Below are 24,666 nucleotides of genomic sequence, written 5' to 3'. Positions count from 1 at the left end.
TTCTCCAGCTCATTTAATAATGAGGAAACTGAGGCAAACAGAGTGAAGTGACTTGCCCAGAGTCACACAACTAGGAAGTATCCAAGGCCAGATCAGAACTAAGGAGGATGAATTGACTAGCTTCCAGCCAAAAGACTAAAGAAAGACAAATGTCCTGATTTTTTAAGGGAAAAAAATGGAGTCTGTTTGACTTGGATTCCTGGAAAAATTCTTGAAAAGATCATTAAAGCTTATGATTGATGAATATTTAGGAAAAAGTTGTGATTACAAAAAGCCAACATGGCTTAATGAAGAGTAAGACATGACAAACGTTTTTTACTTTTTTGACAAGATACATAACCACAGATTGGGAGAGATTCTGAGCAATTGTTTACACAGACATTAGCAAATCTTTTGATAAAATGACTTACTATTTGTGAGGAGAAGATGGAACAGTTACATCAGATGACATAATCACATGGATTCAGAAGTGGTTGGGTGATTAGGCTCAAGAAATTATTGATTGTTAATAGTGTCAATAGCATGGAGGTCTCCAATGAAGGAAGAGAAAGCTGATACAATGAATGAAAAAGTTTGGAACTTAAGAGATTTTGACAAGGAGGAATGGTGGGATGAATCTAAGACGAAATTCATCAGGGGTAAAAGAAAAGTCTCATATTTAGGTAAAGTATCATCTCCATAATGATAAGATACAGGAGACATGGATAAACAGATGGTTTTTTTTAAAAGATCTGGAGGTCATAGAGAACTATAATCTCAGAAAAGACAACGAAATGACAATGAAAACGCATGAGAAAGGACAAGGAGGTGATGGGCCCACTGTCCTTTGTCACTGTTATTCCTCATCTTGAGTACTGTCTTCAGTTTGGGATATCATAATTTATAAAGGACACTGATAAGCGGGAGTATCCAGAGGACCAAAACCAGGAAAATGAAAGAATTTGAGCTCATGACATATGAGAACTTGTTAAAGGAAGCAGGAATATTTAGCCTTGATGAAGGGAAAGTAAGAGGGTACATGATAGCTGTGTGGAGGGCTGTCTTATGGAGATATCAGATTTGGGACCAAAATGCAGAACTATGAACAAAGAGAGCAGATTAGTCTCAATATCAAGAACAGTTAGAGTTGTCCCAAGTGGAAGACTGCCTAGGTAGGTGATCACTTCTACCCTCCTGGACATCTTCCAATAGGGCTCAGATACTTGTCAGGCACATTCCGATAGTGACGAATTCCAAGGGAGAGGTGGTCACTGAGGCTCCTTTCATCTCTTAAATTCTATGATTCTGTGCATGTGTATATTATACATGTGTAATGTGTGCCTGAGAGAATACACCAAAATGTGTTTTTTATGTAAATATGAAAGGCTAAACATTTAATTTAGTTGGTGGTGGTAGGAATCACTAAAGAGAACCTTAAGCCATTCAGTTCCATCAATGTTATACCTGATTGGCAGGACTTGTACCAGATCTCCCTCAAGCCAGCCTGGATCCTGCATGTCTCCACAATGTCTGAAGGAAATTCCCCCCCCCCCCCAAACTATCTCATGAGATCCTGACAGTTAATGAGGAGAGCGAAACCAATTAAACAGCCAAGGTCCCAGTTTTTTTTTAAATCAGAAGCAATATGGCAATGCAGAGGGCCGGTTTTAGAATTTGGAGGACATAGACCATTGCTAGATATGTGGGGAAAGAGATGAGATGAGCGAAGCTGTACACAGCACCATCTAGTGTCTGCAAACTGCATTGCATAATGTACATCCTGGTGAAGTCAACTTTGGCTGTAATTTTCAGTGGCTGATTTCTCTATGCAGAATCTCATTACTATTGAACAGCAAAGGGCAGGAGGATCTAGGGACTCATACTTCCACGTGTCCTATCTCAGAAGGAGGGGGTTCAGATAGGTGGAACAGTATGACTGCTTGGAGGCTAATGAGCTTCCTCATAGTTCACATTTGTAAAAGCTTTACAAAATGCTTTCCTCCTAACCATCCCAGGGAGATTGGTACATCATTACCCTCATTTGACATCTGATCAAACCTACGCTCAGAGTGGTTAAAGTGACCTGCCTTTGATCACGCAGAAGTAATAATTTCTCAGAGGCCACCTTCCAGCCCACATCTCCCCTTGCCTCCTAATTTCAGAATGCTTTACACTGTATCATGCAGCCTCTGTTCTCCAGATACCAATCTATGAATGCATCCAATAGACTATAATTAGCTTGAATCAAATAACTAAGATGTGTCTGAGCACATTCAAATTATTTAGGAAAAATGTACCAAAAATGTCTCCCACTTTCTATCTCAGAAATTATATTACTACATCCTTAGATTTGGCTGAGGGTATTTAATAATTCATAGATCAATAATGTTCAAGAGAAATGAAAATCTACTGTATTAACTTACCTACGTGGAAATATTAGTAAGAGGGGCAGAAGCATAAAGTGTTTCTTGGCTTATAATCATGGAAACCAGCTTAAAATCTTACTCTCTGTGTGACTTTGGGCAACTCATTTGACTTTGACTTTGACTTTACTTGGGCAAGGCCCTTTAGGCGCCTCAGGTGATACCCTACTATTTGTCCTTCAAGTCATATTCTTGGGATTATCCCTGATTCTTAAGACTTGCAGTAGTATTGGATAGGAACTTAGTCCTTTAGACAGGTGACCTAATTTGATTGTATTTCTTTTGTTAAAAATTTAAATGTTAAAGAAATTATTTTCATTTTAAAGGTAAGATTTTAAAATATTTGTTAAACACCTAAGTTGTGTTTGTAGAGGTCAACTGTAGATCATGACCTATGGATGAGTTATAGAGCCCTGAGGAGAGCTTAGAATAGCACTTTCCCAATGGTGTCCAAGGTCAGGCAGAGTCTGCTTGACAGGAAAGCTGCCTCTGCAGCATTGTTTAAGAGTGTGAGTTCTCTGTAACTAAACCAAATCTCTCGCTCAAAGGAAATCTGGAATGACTGCTCGTGCCTCTGCATGACATAAGAATGTGTATTCAGAGAACCCTGTGACCAAATTGAATTCTTTGGCAAGGATGCTGTAGCTGTGGAGCACCACATGGGACTCCCGTCTTTCAGGACATAATGACATGTACCTGAATAGTCTATTTCCTGTATGTGCCCCATTCTAGACCTGCCTTATCTACACCTCTGAAATTATGATCCGTGTCACAGAACTCAATGAATATAAAATACAGATGGCAAGCTTAATGGTACACATTCTGTGCAAATGCAATATTGCAATTTTCTAAAAGTGCATAGGCCAACCTCAAAGCTGAACAAGTCTCTGGAGTTCTAATGCAAGCAATAATCTTAATGTGGTGAAGAACTCAGATCAATGCCACTATTTCTTTCAAAAGATTATCTCCCTTCATTATCATTGCTGTAAATTTGCTTTAATTCATTCCCCTGACCTTAACCAGACATTTGGTGTAGTGGTAGTTATATTTTTATATAAACAAGAAGTGATTTGTTTCTATTCAATTTAATAGCTCTCCCTTTTAACTTGGGTATATAGGACAGCCAGGCCTTAAATAAAAAAGAACACAACAATGACACTTTCCTCCAAACCTGTTTGTCTCTACTACTTCTAGAAGGAAGCAAACCATAAAAAACTACCTATTTGATGGATTCTTTTCTGTTAGATGTCTATCGGCATATTTTAGAAGGAAAACTTTTCTAAATGAAAAATGGCTTTTAAAAGAGAATTTCTTATTCTCACAAATTCTTCTAGGGTAAACAAAGTTACCCATGGCATATGGACTTTTCCTATACTGGAAAAAGGAAATAAATATATATATATATATATATATATATATATATATATATGAAAAATGCCTAAAGCTGTTGTCTTTACTCGCTGCTCTAGCAGAAGTGAATGAAAGATTGCAATAATTTGACTGTGAATTTTCAGTTGTCACTTTTGGTATTCTCACCATATTATACAGTTGTGGCAGAATGAAAATGAGAAAGTCTGGACCAGTGACAGATGTCCTTCATTCCCTGGCTCTGCTACTCTAGTCTAACTAGCAATGGAGAATATAGATGTTGCATCTCCAAGACATGTGATTTCTTGACTAGACACACTGTTAGTGGCAGGATATTGGTGAATAACACTAGCAACTTAAGAGAACTCCTCTAGCAGAATCAGAACTGTGACTTAAGGTGAAAAGCAGCACTTGGACTTTTGCCAAATGAGAGACATGGAATATGTTTCAGGGCTCTACTGTTCCCTTGGTCACCGGAGCAACATCCTTCCTAACAAACTTCAATGCAATTCAATACAAGTTTGTATATGGTAAACCACTGAGTGCCAATCTGTGTCTGATGGCATTAGGTTTTGTGACACCTTTGTAATGACACAAAGTAATGGTAATATGAAAAAAACAAAATAGAACAAAACAAAAGCATGCATTAGAGACAGAAAAATACAGAAAGAAAAAGTGACAGAGAAAAACACAGAGAGAGGCAGAGAGAGAGAGACAGAGACAGAGACACACAGAGAAATAGAGAAGCAAAGACAGAAAGAGAAAGACAAAGCAACCAATCAGTCAGAAACTCTCAGACTTAATCTAGGACCCATCAGAAAAAAAACTATTAATACTCTTAGGGCAGTTTTTCTTGATTTACATATTGTGGCAAAGAAGTATTAATACATATTTCCTTTCCTATTATTATCATGCTGAGACCAATGTCCTTACACTTAAATTTTCTGAAAATACTTATGCAGCATAAGTACATCTATTTCAGAAATGGTCTTGATTTTTGGCGTGAGAAGAAATGTCATCTAACTTTAGAATCCCTAGTGCTTGCAGTCCATTGACTTTAATTACCCAATGTAATCCACAGTACATTAGTTCAAAGCAATAAAGTCATCAACATTTCTGGATTTCCAAACTTGAAAAGGGATTTAATTCATTTTGGTGTGAAATGATACATATTGAGTCTCAGTTGGTATTTCAATTTCAGAAACAAAAACACCATCACAAGAGTTATAATATCTAGAAGTCATAAGATCTAGAGGATTATTCCAGCAGTACCATTGTTGCCTGTGCAACCATGGGGGAAAATAATTAAAATAAACCCCTCTGGCCTCAGTTTCTTGATCTCAAAGATGGATGGGGATGGGATGGTAGATTCCTAAACTGCCTTCCTGTTTTAACATTTTACTATTTGAACACCAGAGGGACTAGAGTTGGGTATATTTTTTCAAGAGAAAAGAGAAAATAGGCCAGGCAATTTTCCCTCCATAAACATCAAAGATAGGGGTCCAGTAAATGAATGAGGTAGTCACAGGAGTTGGAGAACTCCTTCTTTTAAAGTATTCTCTCTCCCTCTGAGTTTATGTCACTTATAAATCAGAATGAGGAAAAACTGGAAGTTAATATCCAAACTCCTTTCCTTGCTCCCCAGGTAAAGAAAATTTCTTTAAGGTGACTATTTTAAAAATACACAATAAATGGCAAATGTATATCGTGTTGCTAAATGAAATATATAAAGTTGCTCAAGATATCGTTTATCCAGATTCAATACTTTAATCTTATTTTGAAACTGTGATTAATGGAAAAATGGAAAAGTTAACATATGATTCTCCACAAAACTCATGTCAACCACACCACTTTTCTGATATTTAGTTAAACTCTTCAGGTAATATTATGGAAGTTTTCAAGTTTCTGATTTGATCTTTTTTCTATAGGCTCTTAGTACCTATTGACTTTCTTAGTAACCTCCTTATGGAATCACACAGTAAGCTGGGAATTCGACTGTCTAGATTTTAGGATTTATATATCGGAATGATTGAGCAGAAAATAAAACAAATTTAAATACTTCTGTGTTGAATGATCCCGCTGCTCACCTGTGTGTTTGACTTTTCTAAGATGATAAATGAGGATGTCATGGCAAGACGGGTGAAGAGTATATGGGTATTAGATGCTATCCTCGGTCTATGATTAAAGGCTGCCTAAGATACCATGTTTATTTCTACCACCATGCATTTGTTTATATTGCCTCTGGACTAGAATGATTCTGGAAGAGATTAGTGAAACTGATGACTTTGTATATCTCTGCTTTACTTAAATTCAATTCACAGGGGAACCAAGACATCAGCCTGTGCTGTCACTAGCCCTCTTCAAAAACAAAGAACAAATGACCACAGCAGTCATCTCCTAATCTCCATATCTCAGAATGTCCTCAGCCTTAATCCTCTTTCCACTGTTAAGATCCTACACAATCTTCATGGTTCAGCTCAAAAGCCACATCCTCCATGAAGTATTTCCCAAGGACTTCCCTGAGTTGATCTCCTCCTCTCTGGAGTTCTCTAATTTTATAGTATGTGCTACACAATTTAACACTTAGTTCCTATCTTGGTTACTGGCTAAACTTAATACATGCTTGTTAGATTGATTTGAATTGTATTTCCCACAAAAGATCGGTGTGATTACCGAAAGGGGAGGGGAAGAATAGCAATATCAGGAACCAGTGTGAAAATAATTTTTAGATAGTTTTGCCCAGCATGAGAGAGAAAGAATTCTATTCAAAATGACTATAAAATCCATAAAATATCTGGGAATCAATTTGATAAGTGGCTAATGGACTAAAAGGGAATACTACCTACTTGACAAATTTCCAAACTAGGCAGCAATTGAATGAAAATTATGAGACCTGGGCTCTATTTCCAGCTTTTTTATACTTTTGTACTGTGACTTCAATCAGTCCCTTGACCCTACTGTGCTCATTGTCTAGATCATTCAAGCATAAATAATAATATTCCATTTATTAAACAATGAGAGATTCACTAAGAAGAAAATGACTGTAGCAGGAATATTATCTTTTCCTTTTTGCTACTGTTTGCTCAATGGCTCAGTGATGGTGGAGTCTATAATTGTGACCTGGTTGGTGCCCTCATCTCTTTACTTCATGATTTTGTAAGCAGTTCAATATCACCATTTAAAGATAGAATGGACTCTGCTTAAATGTCTTACTGATGAATTCGGCCACTATCTCCCATAGAACATTGTCCCTAAACCCCAGGTTGGGGACAACATTCCGTCTCTGCCATGTGAAGCACATCTGTAACACTGTAATGAACTTAAATAATAGTATGTTTATCATCTGGATTTGCATCTTAATAAGCTCAAAGAAATTTGTAAGCTTTGTGAAAAGAGAATGGTGCCTTTTCAGAACTTTGTGTCTCCTCCAATATTCAGTCTGATATTTTATACACAGTAAACAATTAATAAACATGGATTGATTGAATGAATAAGTGAATGATACTCTTGGGACTAAATATAAATTAAGTCACTGTCTAGTTAGGCACCAGGGGATAGATAGTGAGTCAGAGAATCACAGTATGAATCCCAGCTCTGCTATTTATTATGTATGTGACCTTGCAGAAGTCATTCACCTTCGGGACTCAGTTTCCTGGATTTCTATGGTCCTTAAAGCAGTTGGCCTAATATTTATTATTAGGCCATATTTATTATTATTTATTATTATATGTTTTATATTTATTATTAACATATGATTTAAGGGGCCTAGATTGCTGGAATATTTTTGCTAGTTGGGGAGGGTGAGGAGATATGTTTGCTCTGCCATGTGTTATGCATGTTTCATAAACTGCACAGCATCAAATGTTAAGAAATGAGAACACACGCAAACATATTTTGTTTAGTACTATAAGAACTAATAACAATAGTTCATATTGACGTACTTCAAGACCTATCCCTGATTCTCCCAGAGCACAACTATCCCAAGAACAAGTCAGGTGTCTCAGAAAAATGGCATTCACTTACCTAACTTAATAGAATACCGAGTCTTGCTGTTTTACCATATAGAATGGTAGCTTAAAGACCTGTAAGGTTTAACAGAACTCCACAAAATCATTTTGGTTTCAGCAATATGATTCTATTTATTCTATCTATCTATTTATTTCTATCTATCTATTTATCTATTTAGATCCAATTCTGAGAGATTAATGAATTACATATTTTCTTCTAAAGGGTTTCTTTTCTTTTTCTTTTCTTTTTTTCATTTCTTCATTTCATTTCTTCTAAAAGGCTTTTCTGCTCTTCTTCAAGACGATGTCTTGATGCTGTTTTTTTCTTTAGTTATCCTATTTTTGTCACTGTTATTATTTTTCACTCTTAAGAATAGTACTATTCACAAAGTATATTTTTAGAGCAACAATCCACATATTCATTGTGAAAAATATATACTTGTTTAACCTTTCTGAAACAGGATGCTCAGAAGATTTTCTTTCCTGGATCGCTCATGCTGTTCATGCTGCTTTGCTTATAAAAAGGGCAAGAAATGATTAAAGAAGAAGCTATCAGTGACTCAAAAGTCATGAAAAAAACCTATCACTTCCCCTGCACACACAGTCACTGTAGCATAGATTTGTCCAAAGCAAAAGCAAAAGGGCCCACGCAAATCTGTTTCTTAAGTTAAATTATTACTAAATTTTAAGAAAAATCTTATCTCAGAATCACTGGCAACAACAATACAAACCATGCCAGAAAATGACATTGAATGTCAATGCCAGTGCCCCAAATAAGCAACTCTTGAAGTTGCAAGATGAAAAAGAAATCGCTCTAGACCTCTTATCTACATTTGGGATGCTCAGCATCTCAAGCATCCTTATCACATTGTCTTAGAGGACAAATTGCTGAAGAGAAAGATACAATTGGTTGAATACAAATAAGTAAAATTCACTGAAATTAGCATCTAGTTTATAGAACTTGACACACACTGAGCCTAGACAGAAACAAAAATATCCAAGGGAAGGAAGGAAATCACAGCAAACATATTCTGCAGGACCGATTTCCTCATGGCAATGGGTTCAAAGTGGCCGAGACGAGCGGAAAAGCAAGATGATGGAAATGTGAGTGACGTGAACCTCTGGACAAAAGGTTGTCTGTGTGTTTGTATATACAAAGCAATATTTTACATAAGCACATGCAACATGAGGATGGATATGAGGGTAGATATAATTTCATTCATTGCTAAAGGTCTCAAGGTAACAATGTCACCATATTCAATCCAAAAAGCCATTAACCAAGGACATTTCCTTGGCAGCCACAGAAATATCTTCTAGTGTTTAAATGCAACAAAACTATTGAGTGTCAGCCTGCTGAGGCCTCTTTATCTTATAAAGCTCATCATATTCTTCTGTCATCAAAGCTCAGAATCAGAGATTGTAAGGAACATCTGGTTCTGTTTGTTTCTCAGAATTCTCAAGTGAGTTCTTAGAATTCTTCTGTATTTTGTTTTTAATTGCTATTTTGTCACCAACAGGATGAAGATTCATTCCTCACCTGCTATCTTTTCCTCTCTTAACTTTGCCTCAATATATGATTGTCCTCAAGACTAAGTTCACTTTAAGCTAATTTTCTCTAGATTCTGATGACATTTTGTCACCAACAATTATTCTAGGCATCTTATTCAGAAAGAAAGCAAGTAAAAAAAAAAGGAGATGTGGAAGGGAATGGCAAGATCACAGACTTGGGATGTAAGAGATCTGCCGTCAAGTCCCAGCTCAGTCAGGAGCTGTTTATGGGTGAATCGGATAGCATCCAATGTTTATTCAATACTTACTATGTGTAGAAAACTGAGAAGGGGGCTGCAAAGCTCAAATGAGATAGCCCCCCAACCTTGTGAAATCTATAGTCTAGTAGAAACAGGGCATTCACAGAATAATTATAATATAAAATAATATAGAATAAAAGCAACAAAAAAGCTAAGTGATGTTCAAGGGCTAGGGCAAAGTCATTATTGCCTGGGGGAGATTAGGGAAGAGCTCACAAAGGAGGTGGCATTTAAAATGTGTTCTAAAGATCGGCTACCTTGAAGAAGACTCATAAGTTGAAGAACGTGAGTGGGGGTGATGAGGAATTAGGAAGGTATAAAAGCCATAGGTAGTATGAGTAGAGCCATTAGAGGAAGGAGAACAGAGGGTATATTTAGAAGCATTGAGGAATCCTTTTTTGCTGAAGCAGAAACTATTTGGAGAATATGATATAAATTTCTAAAGATTAATTGGTACCACACTTTGCAAGGCCATTAATGCCAAACAAAGGAGTTTTATTTTATTTGGTAAGCACTAGAGATCCAGTGAAAATGCTTGAGGAGCCGAGTGACATGACCATATATCCAGGCATAAGAAAAATGATTGTGACAATAATACGAGGACTACATTAGTAAAAGGCAAAAGTAAAGGCAAGAAGACCTGTTAAAAGGCTATTGGAGTGTTCTAGAACATCAGTAATGAAGATCTGTATTAAGGCTACAGAAGTAGAAATAGAAAAGAGATGGTGCAATTCAAGAGATACTCTGGAAGTAGAATTAATATGACTTGCTAATCAATTAGATATGGCAGATGAGAGAAGAATATTAGTAGTATCTGCAACTAGTCAGAGTTAATCATTAAGTCAATAAACATGTATTAGGTATCCACTATGTGACAGACCCACTAAGTGTCTGGCACAGAGTAAGTGCTTACTAAATTGTTGGTAACTGACTGGTTTTCATCTTCTTTCACACAAAGCTTTCATTTCTTCATTTGAGATCTGCCTGTTCTTATTTTCTGATCACTTATTTACTGAGTAATGTCTCTTAGTCTTCTACATTTGCATGGATTCATTATGGAACATGGATATAAGATCTTTAGCTGAGAAATTTAGTATGAAGACTTTTACACAATTAATTGTTTATCTGCTGATTCTAAGTTTATTTAGTCATGAACTTGGAAACAATTTGGGCCAACTTCTTGCAAACATCTTGGGCTGAAGTTGTACTGGCTTTGAAAGACATGCAGGCTGTTTTTCTGCTAATAAATTATTGGAGAATACTGTTAATGAAGAGAAAATGCTGTGGTCTTCTCTGGTGAGCAATCCAATAGCAACTAGGGGAACGGATTTTTGCTCGACAAACCAGGTGCTCTTCTTCACTGTCATGGACTTGCTGATGGAGTATTTTCTGAAGCTCCCCTGGTAAGTTCTTTCCAAGTTAACTCAAACCTGGCCAGAGGTTTACTTCCTAAAGGCCTAATGACAGTATCTTTTGGGGTACCTTGTTTTAGATTGTTATGCTTGATTTTCAAGAACTCTACAATCAACTACAAAAGGCTTAGAGATGATAGGAGCACAGTGCTCTAGGATGCATACTAAGGGGAAATGTCAGCAGGAAATAACAACCCAAAAGAAGGCCTATCAACTTCAAAGTACAAAAAAATAGCAAACACAATAAGGAAAAAAATTCAAGGTCCAAAAGACTTGAGACCAGCTAAATTGCTCCAGGACTACAACTTTGACACCGAGTGTATTCACAGTACAGAGAGCCATTTTATATCAATACACACAGGATATAAGACTCATTGTGATCTCATATGTGTCAACTCAACTTCCCACTAGGGAATGCCAAACTCTTCTCTATGTAGAAGATAACTGTTTCATGCGGGCAGTGGGTTTATTCAAGATTTTTGATGGAAATTTGGAATGGACACATCAAGCAATCAGTCTTTTGGAAAAGGACCTCATTGGTCTTCTCCTTTAGCTCTGCCTCCTTGACCAAAGCAACTTGGTTCTAGTTGACACTGGCAAGAAATTATTACAAAAGTTGGATATGTTTTATAATTGCTACTGCTGATAAATATCAACTGTGGCTTTTTCTTCTAGGACCATCATTACGTTGTTAGCTTATTATCAAATTAATGCAAACAGTTAAAATAGTCATTATTGCTCATTTTTAGCCTATGATTTGATGCCAGTCTGGAAAAACATAATACATCATTTGAATGAAATCCACCTTTTTTTCCTCATATATGCCATAGAGCTAATTTGATGTATAGGATATTTTTCTGTTATTTCTTCAGATGATGCCAAAGGTCCCTTCCAACTTGGGACTTGATAAGCCAGGCTTTGGGGAGTCATTCTTACACGGTGGCTGGTTCTTCACATTGTGACTACATGGCATCTCAAAGAGCTAAGGGGAATCATTGCTGCATCTGCATCTATAAAAGTTATCATTCCCATGACCTCCACACATCAGAGTCAAATGTATTCCAGGTTGTGCTGTGTGGGCTTCTTTGTTGATTTACTGGAAGTAAACACACAGGGTTCCCTAAATCAACCTTACAGGCCATTAAGGGCTGGCTAAAACCACAACCCATATAAGTCAGAGAATTTGGAAAGAAGTAAAAAGCTGTCTGGACAGATTTAGCTAAGTTGAAGTTTGTTTTGACATTAGGCACTGCATGAAGAATCGTGTGCAACAGCACGGGCCCAAATTTCTGTGTGGAAATGATTTGTTTCCAAAGTTTAGGATAAATTCCTAAACATTTCAGATTTCCTTCCAAAATCTGGAAAACCCCCAACCCATATCTGATTTCATCACAGTGACCATGGGGGTAGATCTGTTTGTATATTCTATAAATATTTGCTACTATACCCTCCATCTAGTTAGCAAATACCAACGCCATATTTATCAACTTATAAAAAGTTGATTGCCAGTCCTGTGGCGCTCAACAGCTCTGAAGGCATGATCGCCATCTGTTGTGACAATGGGGATTTCTCAGCTCGGGGTGCTCACAAACCTGCCGGCTGTGGACTGTTACCCATCTGCCATGCTGCCATGGTCTATTAACATGCCATGGGACTCAATGGAATGGCAGGTCACACCTGAGAGATGCAGTCTGGGAACAGGTCTTATTCCTCTGTGAATAGAACTATAGCATTCAGAAACAGTGACAATATAAAAGGACCAGACTAGTTGGAGCTTGGGAGTCTGGTCACAAGGGTACGGATTACGATCAGCACTGTCCATATTGCCTGGAAAACTATCCTTACAAATCATGTTTGTGCCTCAAGGGATGAAGGTTTATAGTTCAACCTTCCATTCACACTGAAATAGAATTAGCAAAGGCTACAAGTCAGTGTATTTTGACTTTTATGGATATAGTAAATGATACTTTTGACAGGCTAGAAGTCTTTTTTGATAATCAAATGACTGCCTCTAATTCTGTTGCTTTTGGTAGTACTAATAAAATAATAATAGCTACCACTGGGTACATGGGTAGCAGGTCTGTGTTAGATTCAGACGGGTTCAAATCCTACCACTGACATATACTTGCTGAGTATTCATGGAAAAGTCCCTTAAATTTAAGAATGCTGATAAATGCAAGAGTCACTCAGAATTCTAGAGCACCCATAATGGAAAGTGCCACACGGCTCCTTCAAGAGAGGCACAATGGGACACACATTTTAGACACAGCTAAAGGGGGCATCTGTTTTTGGTTGGCTATGCATATTTGTGACAAGGTTTTGTTTTTCTTTCTTTTTCCTCAGGGGGAGAAAAAAGCAACAAATCAATGCTTGTCAATTAAGAAATTAAGTTAAGCTACAAAAGCTTAACAATGAATAGTAACTTACGCTAATGAACTTGCAAAGACTTTTAAAGTTGCAGATGAGTTTCCAAAAGGCATTAGTAGCAGTATTTTCCACACAAGAAATTCACTATTCTGATGAAGTCTCTTATTCAGATCAAATATTTATTGGATGTCTACCATGTTAAAACTAAAATTTCCATAAAGTGTTCTGGGCAAATGTACCTCATATAGTTTTCTAAAAATCTAGGGCAATGTTTTGACCAGAAAAATGACATGACTGCACACTCCCAGTACTCTTTGAAAGTTAAGTTGTACTAAATGAGTACTATATTTAACTACTGCAATCATCAAATAATGTATAATCGAAAGCATACCCCACTCAAATGTCTACTCGGTAGAACTTTCTCTCCTTCTCTACCCCGAGAGGACAGATGAAACTGAGGGGATGGGATAGAGAACACTGCAACTCCCGATTTCCTCCTCTTAGTGCAGGAGCACTAAAGTATCTCTCCCACTACCTCTACCACTTAAACCCTGTTATTTCCTTCTTCTGTAACCACACAGACAACCAACACAGAAGTCCCTGTGGCCACCAACAACATTCTTTAATCAGGGAAAAGATTCCCTGGGCTGAGCTGAACTCCGCCATGAAATCTTTGGCACTTTAAAATTCTGTTATTACTTTGTTATCTAAAAGTTTTTGCTTTTATTATGGCAATCTGTCACTACGCCTAACTAATCAACATTCCTACTTCTCTCCATTTCCCCCATACCTGGCGTTTTTTTGTGCCCAAGGGATCCCCAAAGATATTCTCCATCAATGAAACTTCCACACTAAAGCTTTGGCAAATCTGATCTAAACTTTCTCCTACGTAACAATCAGCTCACGTTTCCCTAAAACAGAGTTTTCTGTATCATACAATGCAAACATAATAAATAAAAAAAAAAAACCACATCCTGTTCTTTCAGTCAAAAACTAAGTGCTCAGAACTTTGTAGATACATGAATTATGAGCTACATGTTACAGAATGGAGTTTTTCTCTGTGTGTAAATGTGGAGCTTAAAAGCATTTTCCAGGGTACCATCTGATGGGAAGACTGAGGCTGGTGCCTGGAGGAAGTTAATGGTCATGAGAACCTTGGAAATCATCTTGTTGTTTCCTTACCCTGAAGAATCTTATTGAGAAACCACTATGGCTACAGAGCATTCCTGATAGAAATGGTTCCACTGAATGGACATGCATATAGAAGAACATGCACTGAATGGATATGCTGCTTAAGGACATTTGCATATTGGCTCATGTAATTAGGCCCAATCTAAAGAGGGTGTTTTTTCCAGTTATCCCAATCCCTTAATCCTTCTTGGTTGGTGAGCAGAGACTGATTCTGGGCCCTAACCTGTGCACTCAAGCTTAACTTGAGCAGTCTTAAAGGATTGTGAGTCTTCTGTTGGGGACTGTAGGCCACTTAAAATTTCAAGAGTTTCTTTGCTCAGTAAAAATTGATCAGCCCAACTGGGAATTTCTTAAGGGAAAGTGAGAGAGAAGATATAGGATCTGATGATAGGAAGTACTACATCAACATTTTTTCAATTAAAATACTGACTCAATCGTGTTATTTGCTATGATTCCAAGATTCTAGAATGTTTGGTTTGCTTTACTTTAAACTGTAGGAGACTGAATTATATTCGATCATAGATAGCCAACCTTTTTTGCCAGTTTTATTGTCATATTTTGTTGACTGTCCCTTCCTCCCTTCTCCTGAGAGTTTCTGTGACACTCTTCTCATCTGATTCCTCTCCTCCCTTAAGTTCATGGGTCATTATATATCCCTGACTGCAGATGACTTCAAGGTCTATATATTCAGCTCAATCATTCTATGCTAAATCACTAACTGCCTCCTGGATATTTCAATCTGGTGACCTGGACACATCTCTCACTCAACAGATCCCGAAGATAATTCCTTATTTTTCTTCCCGCCTTCCATCCTACTTCTCTACTACTTCTATCGAAAGTACCACCATCCTTCCAGTTACCCAGATTCACCACTTTGGCATTATCTTTCTTTGTTGTTTTTCAGTCATATGCCACTCTTTGTGACCTCTACTCTTCACTGTCCTCCCAAGTCTAACTCAGTTATCAAATCTTACTGTTTCTACTTCCATGGTATCTGTCACACCTGCACCTTTTCATCACTCATAGGCACCGCTTTACTGCTTTAGTTTGGGCCCAAATCACCTCTCACCTGGGCTTTATAAATGGCTTTCAAATTAGTCTCCTTGCCTTATCTCTTACAATCACCCTCCACTCTCCACCCTCCACCCAACTGCCAAAATAATTTTCCTAAAAGAAAGGTCTGACCATGTCATTCCCATACTTGGGAAACCACAGTGGCTCCCTCCCTACTGCATAAAAACAGACAATTTTTGTGGAAGTCAAGACTTGACATGACTTCCTGGGATATATGTTACTTGAAAAGAAACCTCCACATGACTAAGGTATGGGAATTGTCCATTAATGTATCATATGCTCTTCTCATTGCAGCAAAACAAAATCATGAACCACAGATGCCCAACTAAACATTGTAGATGTGAATAACTGATGAATATCAGCAATAACTATGATTTTGCCTATCCTTAGACTTAGAGTTCCATAGGGTTATTATCATCGAGTTGTAAGTTAGATTGTGGGAAAGTATAAAAAGACCCTAAGTGGCCAGTTTCTGGCTTATTTTAATGCTTTTGGCAGACTGTGTTTCTGCTCAATGACCACATTCATTTTTGGAATGTAGAAGTGGAAAAAGTTGTTATATAAAGAAAAGAGACCAGCTCTATTGGGGAATATACTTTTTTGGATCCCACTGCTTTTTATGGTTAATTTTGGTTTTATTTAAAGCCCTTATATGTCTCTATCCATTCTTTCTGGAAAGCTACAGATAAGCAAGTCTCATATGATTCTTATATATGCTTCTCTTAGGAAAGAGCTACCCTTCTCTCTGCCTTAGCACTACCCTTAGCTCTGTGGGAGTATATATCCTTAGGTATGAATTCTCCCAATTTTTCATTAAAATAGTAAGGATATGTGCATAGAACTCTGCCTTATTTTTGTTTAGGAAAGACATACACACACACACACACACACACACGTCACTCAAATTCAGGTAAACACCTTCAGGGACATGCTTCAGGGAAGGGGCAGAGGAGAGAGACTTGTCTGTTAGAGCACATAAATTCAGAAAGTATGGAGATCTTTGTTTTCTCTCCTGAAGCTACAACTATATACAGGGGACTCAGATCTTTCTTAATGGTAGTCTTAATCTTGAAGTAAGGGGTTTCTGATAACAAAAGTTATTGCTGACATCCATATGATCTCTGAATTTTGATTTCTGGGACCCTGGATCTGGCCAAGGATGGAACTTTGAAAGCTGATAGTGATGAAGCCATCATGGAATGCTACAGTCTTAATGCAATGAAAAAGAAAATGCACACCAATTCATAGTATGTATAAATGTATAAAAAAGCATATATAAAACAGACCAATCTGCCATTTTTGACCAAATCTCTATGTTCTCTTGTTACTATACTGTTATGAGATTGTGAGCTCTAGTGAATGTTTGGGACTACTGACTTTGTGCATTGGAAATGCACTCTGGGAGATCTGATTTATCTTCTTTGGTTGATGAAATTCATACTGGTAATAAAAAGCTGACTTAGAACTCCCAATTTTTTAATTTCCAGTTGTACTACTAAAATATTTTCTAAGGATCTTAGCAAAATTGCTGATCTTTCTCTAAGGAAATGGACACATTTGTATTGATCTTCTCCACTCAAAGAATAGCTGACCTATGCTTCATGTTTCCCACTTTATTTCCATACAGTTTAACAGTTGTCTTGGACCTCTATGGGGGGCACTCTATGGAACTTGATCACTGCTCATTCAGTTCCCCAAACTCTCCCTATAATGTAACTCGTAACTTTTGTTTAAATATCAAGATACATATAGGTTTGTAGGAAATTTGAATTGAAATATATTTGTAGGAAAATTGAAAGCAAATGACATTTTTGGAAACCTACATTATATCAGTAATTCAGCTTAGTTTGATTGTGTTGTTTTCATACACTAAATGGATCTTCTGCTATCTAGTTAATGAAATGCTTTCCAAATAATCTAACCTTGGCTTCAAAAATAGCTTGGAGGCAGGGAAGACAGGTTTAACTTTTTAGAAGTAGCATAGTGTATGACAGAAACTTAGTTGAAAACTCCTTTTTTCTCTATACCTATGCAAAGTAGTCTTACAATAGGGTGTCTGCTAAGCTCTACGATTATATACTAGAGCATGACTTAGACTAGAATAAAATCCATTGACAAGAAAAGCTTCCAGTTATTGAAAAAAGTAAACACAAAGAATCTCGGGCAGAAACCATCTGAGATAGACAAAAGGCTAATGTTTCTAATATATTCTGATCTAATATAGGTAGAGGAATATGAAAAATATACTAATTTGTCAGAACTCAATTGAGCAGATGGTGTATCTTATGTGAATCATCAAGATTAAATATTTCCCATCCCTGAGGTATTTTTGCATGCCTGGCACTAATCTACTTCTATTTATCAATCCAAAGAGCAGGATTTTATTTGAGTAGGTCAAACAACTGGACCTTGGGAGGAATAGGCTAACATCAGAAGCCTCTCTTGAAAGCAAATATTCTCATTACTTCAAGAGAGTCTAATATAGGATGTCAGGAATCTGTCTGTCATTTTCTGAAAGGCCTTTCTGGATACTGATTTAGTTGAAAGTGTTATTTTGTTCACACCTCAAAACAGATCCCTAATTTTTCTTAGGTCCTGAATCAGAAATGACCTGTACATAATATGGGGAGTTCAGTAAAACTTAATTAACTGAGAATCCAGTAATTCAACATTTTGATCTGTTGAAAAAAAGGCTCTTCCCAAATCTCATTTTGCTTAGCAAGACCTTTCTTCTTAAATGAATAATGTCACATTACAAAAATATCCTACAGGGAATACTTTGAAATGCTTAAAAAGACAAAGCCCTCTCATATACTTCAGGAGTATTCACCAAAATGATAACATACAAATATGGTGATTCTGTTCCACTATCAGTAGCACAAATACTCTGAATTATTTTTGCAGGAATAATATTAGTAATAACTAACATTTAAGTAGCATTTTACTCTGTTCCAGGAACTGTGCTAAATGCTTTCCATTTTCTCATTTGAACCTTACAACAAGCCTGAGAGGTAGATGCTACTATTTTTATCCCCATTTAACAGATGAGGAAATTGAGGCAAACAGAGGTTAAATGAATAGCCCAGGGTCTCATCCTCTTCACTGATGAAGCCGGATTTGAACTCGCATCTTCCTGATTCTGGCCTGACACTCTATGCAATGTGCTCCTAAGCTGGCCAGTAGTGATAGTGATGTGTATCTATTCCTTCACTCTTTCTTGAGTCCTCTTGTAACCAATGACATACAGCTCAAAGTATCTAGTCTGTATCTATGAAAGAGTGAAAATGACTACATTAAATGAGAGTCAAAAGTTTGTTTCATTAACCAGATACATCTATTCAACTGAGCTACCTAGTTACAGAGAACTAAGACCTGAGGCTTTTAAAAAGGTTCCCTAAGGGCTACTGTGAAGCTACAGGTTAAATGAAAGAAAAATCAAGATTAGAATTGTTTTAACTGTGGTTTATACTTGAAAGTAATAAAACCATATTGCTTTAGAAACTTTCTGTCACTTATTTAGATGAGTGCCCACCTTTATCAATCACAACTTGATTTCACCTAACTAGCTGATTATGAACAATGGGCCTGCTTGGAATAAGATTCAATCAATAAAGTTCTAAGTCATCTGGACTATAGATAATATCATTCCTTTGAAGAGTCATTCTCAGGTTATTTTCAGTCCCCTGACGCAAGGTCTGATTTACGTGTGGGTTATGTAGATAGGTGCATCTATTCTATAGGATAAGAGAAAGTATTGACATAATTCCATCATTCAAATAGCTATTCCTTCCACTAACAAGCTATCCTTGTAAAATACAAATCATCTTGAGGAAAAGTCATAATGAATATAATGAATATTTCTCATTTACTAATTCTTTCTCATACCTGAGAAGGAATCCAGAGGTCCACAGGAGTCTCCTGAATAGCCGGCTCTCTCAGCGGAGTGCGAGGTCTAGCAGCAGGCATCAAATGCTTTTTAAGAGGAAAAAAAATGGAAAAGTATATTTTGTTGTTAGTTAACAGCAAACACTATCAGCAATGGCTTGGAACAAATCTATCTCGATGTATTTTTGCAATATACACATACACTAGTAGCACTTCATAATGACTTTTCTTACTTTGCACTGTGTCTAGGATAGCTTTTTCAATGCCTTTTAAGAATCAGGCTAACACAGTAGGTAAAAGCTCTAGATGATCTTTTGGTGTGGATATTCCCTTCCAAAGGGAAGTTGTGTGGTCTAAGGGTGAAGGAGCCCGACTGAAGCCACCAGGACCTGGTTTTAAGGCTCACCTCTGACTAGTCATTTAACCTCAGGGCCTAAGATATTCTGTAAGGCAAGAAAAGGTTTGTATTGGTACAGAAAGTGTCCCTTATGAGTTTCCTAAACCAATGAAATCATAGGTCTAATGGTGCAGATTTCATGGGGCTGGGGTGATTTCAGAATACAATAGCACTGCCTGGGAAAGTTAAGGTGCCAATTATATAGAGTCCTTGTCAGAGAGCAACATGAAAACACTGGTTCATTATTAGATCGAAGGCACCCAAAGCCAATTTTATTTTGTTTTTCTCCTTACCTAGCTCTGCTTTGACCATTTCAGTAGACTAAAGACCCTAGGACACCCTGTCCTGCCTTCAATTTGAAGCCAAAAAAAGTTATCTCCCCAGAATCATATGGATCAAGGGACCGGTAGGATTGCTTCTCATGATACTCTAATGAGCATTAGTATAATCAAATTTCTTCACACCAAAGATAATTATACAAAGTATGCCTTCACTTAAAGGCATTAATTGATGCTAAAATATCATAAATAGGGTGTGTGGGTTGAATGATGTAACAGTGGGACTTTCAGACTTTATAATGAAGCTTGGTTATAATCTATTAATGATCTTATCATTTCTTGTTAAATGGCACCCAGTAGAGCAATATTACTCCACTGATCTCTATCTATAGAGACAATGCCATACTGTAAGTAATGAAATGATACAAAGGATCAGGGATCTATATAAAACTTTGAGGGTCTTTCCAAGCATACAATGAGATCTACTGCTTTAGAATCTCACATGCAAATTCGCTAAAGGTTTCTAGGAGGTAAAACAAAGAAACAAACACAAGCTTACAAAATTATTTGCTTTCTTACCATAGGGTAAGTCCGGATAGTGATCACATTTGGATCCTTTAAAGCAGAGTCAGTTATCCCCAGCTCATTTGCAGCCTGTTTGAGGGGGGAAATAGAAAAAAAAGTTTAGCTATATGCTAAGAACAAATCAACAGTAACAATAAACTATTTAAAATACAAATAAAAGGGAAAAGAAGAATTATTGGTATGAAATTTGCTGAGGCTAGAGAACCCATAAATAGATAATTACATGATATCATTTATGCTTTTTTCAATTACTTCCACCTGAGTCTAATTTCAGTTTTATATTTCCCTTATTTTTGCTTCTGTGAAAATGGTATTTCATTAAATGACAAACCAATGTGCTTGAAATTTTGATGGTAAAAGTTTGTCTTAAGACTCGTCGACATATTTCCTAACGGATGGGTACGAGTGAAAAAATTTAACTGATAAAAAGCAGTTGCCACAAGGGGGCTAAAAGTTAAGAGACCACATTAGCCAGCAATGTGTTACTCTGTTAGAGGTAACACCAGTTGAGATCACAAACAAATTTGTAGAACTCTACAGAGGAGAATGTTGGAAGGAAAGGAGAAAAAACAATTTTATAAAGCAGCAAGACACAATAAAAATGAAAGAGAAACATCTAAAGAAAGCTCAGCATGAGACTCATTTAAATTACATAATGACAACTACATATCTAGATGAACCTCAAACAACAACTTCAAACAATTAAGGCTTCTGGAACCATGTTTATCATCGATGACAAAAGAGCTACCACTCTAATACCTCAGGCCCCAAAATGCCATAAGAAGAAGTAGAAACAGCACTAATGACTATAAGGTTAGAAATATCAGCTATATCTTACCAAGGAAATGTATGAACTACCTCTAAATGATAGAGAAATTATTTTACAAGACATCTCAGGGAGGAAGAGGAATAAATGGAATAGTGTAGGTCAATGATATTATTACCCCCAAAAAAGTGCAGAGAGAGAAGATCATTACCTAATAATTCATATGCCTTTGTTTGCAGCTGACCCTCTACAGATCACATTCTGAGTATTGGGGTTTCAATAAACATTTAAAAGTAAATAGTTATTCCTTCAGCTTTTAGAATGCCAAAGTTTGGGTCATGACTTCTGCAGGAAAACTGAAATAACTCAATTACATGGTTAGAGGACATACCAAACAAAGATTCTAGAGAAATAATAAGGTGACCATATTTACTTATTTCTCTACAATGATATAGGGCAGTTAGGTAGTACAGTGAACAGAGCATAAGGCCTGGAGTGAGGAAGGTCCAAGTTCAAATATAGCCTCAGATAATTCCTAGTTGTATGATCCTGGGCAAATCACTTCACCCCGTTTCCCTCAGTTTCCTCATCTGTAAAATGATCTGGAGAAGGAAATGGTAAATCACTCCAGTATCTTTGCCAAGAAAATCCCAAATGGGGCCACAAAGGGTCAGACATGACCAAACAAATGAACAACTATATGCTGATATATGATTAATTTACAAAAGTATTCACAAGTATATGCAGTTGTGACACAAAGAATGAAAGACGGAAACAGGGAAGGCAACACAATGTTAAAGATGTGGAGAGAAGGAACCCATTTTCACTCTGGCTCTGCCACTAACTTGCACCTCATGCTAACTCCTAAAGTTTCAACTTCCTCGTGTAGATAAACTGAAGACACTGGACTAGTCAGCTCCAAGAATCACTTCAGCTCTAACATTGTATTTTAGGTTACAAGGTACTTTTTTTACTTTCTTTTTAAATGCCTAAGTTTCTGGGAATACAATATTTATTAAGTGAGTTTTTCTAAGGAACATTAAGTATAGTTTGGCAGTGTTGCTTAAGGTGACAAAGATCACATCCAGGGTTCTTGACAAGAAGAGAAATAACTCATGAATTAGCTATGAAGGAGCCTTAAGAATAAGAAATTATGTTTGTATAAAGCTTTTAAAAAAGACTTTTACTGAAGGAGATTCCCAATCAAATCTCCAGAGAGGGACATGTGTGTACTCAGCTTTTAGAAGTTTATATTTTTACCAAGTCTATTAGAGTTACATTTTCCATGCATACTTTAAGCATCTGATTTAAACATACTCTGTCAACTGTGAACAGTTTGATGACTGTCGGAGCTGTCTTCTACCACCTACAGAATACTGCATTCTAATGCCCATTGCATCAAGTAGAAATAGCAGTCTGGGTGGGGAAAGTTTAAAGTTATGGAAATAAGTCTTGTTTTGAAGTAGTCCAACTAGGACATCATTATAATTTGCAAATCCTATTCAACGATGTATTGCCTAAGTGCGCTTGATTAGTGAAATGGTAAGAAAACTGTTAATTTTTTATAAAAGTATAAAATCAAATTTTTCATTTGCTATTGTCTTTAGTCATTTTGATTTAGGTCCATCTGTGATGCCATTTGGGGGTTTTCTTGGCAAAGATACTAGTGTGGTTTGCCATTTCTTCTCCAGTTCATTTTACAGATGAGGAAACTGAGGGAACTGGGATGAAGCCATTTGCCCAGAGTCACACACCTAGAAAGTGTCTGAGTCTGGACTTGGACTCAGAAAGGTAAGTCTTCCTGACTCCAGGCCCATCAAATGTAGGGGAAGACCAATGTATCATGTCCTCATCCAATCCTTCATCACAACCCGACACCCAAAATAACAACTGGAATATATATCAGTCAAATAAGATTTTCTGAATTTGGGAAAAAGAAGAGAAATCTCTATTCTATGGAATACAGGTTACTCAACCCTTACAACTAAGGCTCCAGTCATCCTAAGTGCTTCCAAATACCGTAAGTAGGACACTGAGGGTTTGTGGAGAGGCAGAAAGACATTGATTTTATCCCAGCAGTTATAGATTATGCCAGGCTCCTCAGGCCTAGGTAGACTGTGTTGGAGACTGGTGACTTCCTGTTGTTGGGTCAGTCATAATGGCTCAACTTTCCCAAAGAAGCTAGCTCACCAGCTGAATTTATGTCATGGTTTTTGAGGTGAGACAGAGTAGAAATTACACAATTTACTAATGTTTCCTGTCCATGGAGTAATTAGGAAGCATTTATCAGAATTAAAGGGATGTGCAAACCTATGTTTATCAGCATGCTGGCACAGAGAGAATACTGCACATCTAGAAGACCTTACACCCCATGATTAATCCCCCATTTTGCTTGTAAATTGGTGTCAGCAATACAAGCCAACTTGTATTCATGCAGGGTTTTTTTTTTCTTTACTTCCCCAAACTCAAAGCTTAGCATCTAGAATAAAAGCTAAATACAAAATGTGGCATAATTAGTAGGGACCTGGATCAAAAGAACTTTGTAGAAACGATTTTGTCAAAATATATTTTTAGGGCTATATGGTAGCACTACATAAATACAAGCTAAAATTTATTTTGAGATTTCTATCTCCTCTGAGGCCAAAAAAGGACACCCACAAAGTTAAGGTGGTCCTAAAATTCTGAGTGTCAGAAGATTGCCTGCCTTTAGACAATAACTTGTCAAACTAGTTTCTGAGCTCAGACATTTAGAGCTGGATTGATCATTTATTCCAAACCTTTCATTTTATAGACAAGGAAACTGAGACTTGGAGATATTCTTACTTTTATGTACTTATACAATTATATAAGATGTGCTATTACATACTAGGTTTTCCAGAAAATCAGTAGCTGTCATACTTCAATCAGTATCTTTTTCTTCCTTTTCCTGACATCTGAAAGTGTTTAACAGGTAAGAATGAAAAAAAAATGAGATGTCACTGGAATGAAATCTTAAGATAACTTTACTAGGTAAGATCACGGATTATGTGGAGATGATAATTTTTTAAAAATGCTCACTCATGGATAACAATATTATCTCCTAGCATTTATAGTAAAAGAAACTTGTTTAAAAAAAAGAAAAAGAAA

At 36.8% G+C, this 24,666-nt stretch overlaps 1 protein-coding gene across 9 annotated transcripts in view; it reads right to left on the bottom strand.

Annotated features, from left to right (window-relative positions):
- LOC100919025 (protocadherin-11 X-linked) overlaps positions 1-24,666 on the bottom strand; it is a 559,214-nt gene that overhangs the window by 303,871 nt on the left and 230,677 nt on the right. For all 9 annotated transcript variants that reach the window (XM_031944703.1, XM_031944704.1, XM_031944705.1 and 6 more), the window contains 2 exons: positions 20,769-20,843; positions 19,515-19,601 (listed from right to left, as the gene is read on the bottom strand). In XM_031944703.1, coding sequence (XP_031800563.1) covers positions 19,515-19,601; positions 20,769-20,843 — 162 coding nt within the window. The remainder of the gene's footprint in view (positions 1-19,514; positions 19,602-20,768; positions 20,844-24,666) is intronic.

The sequence above is a fragment of the Sarcophilus harrisii genome, chromosome X (assembly GCF_902635505.1).
Source record: "Sarcophilus harrisii chromosome X, mSarHar1.11, whole genome shotgun sequence".
In the NCBI taxonomy this organism is placed as follows: Eukaryota; Metazoa; Chordata; class Mammalia; order Dasyuromorphia; family Dasyuridae; genus Sarcophilus; species Sarcophilus harrisii.
Note: the sequence above shows the minus strand (reverse complement) of the source record. Positions and strands in the feature narration are given on the sequence as shown.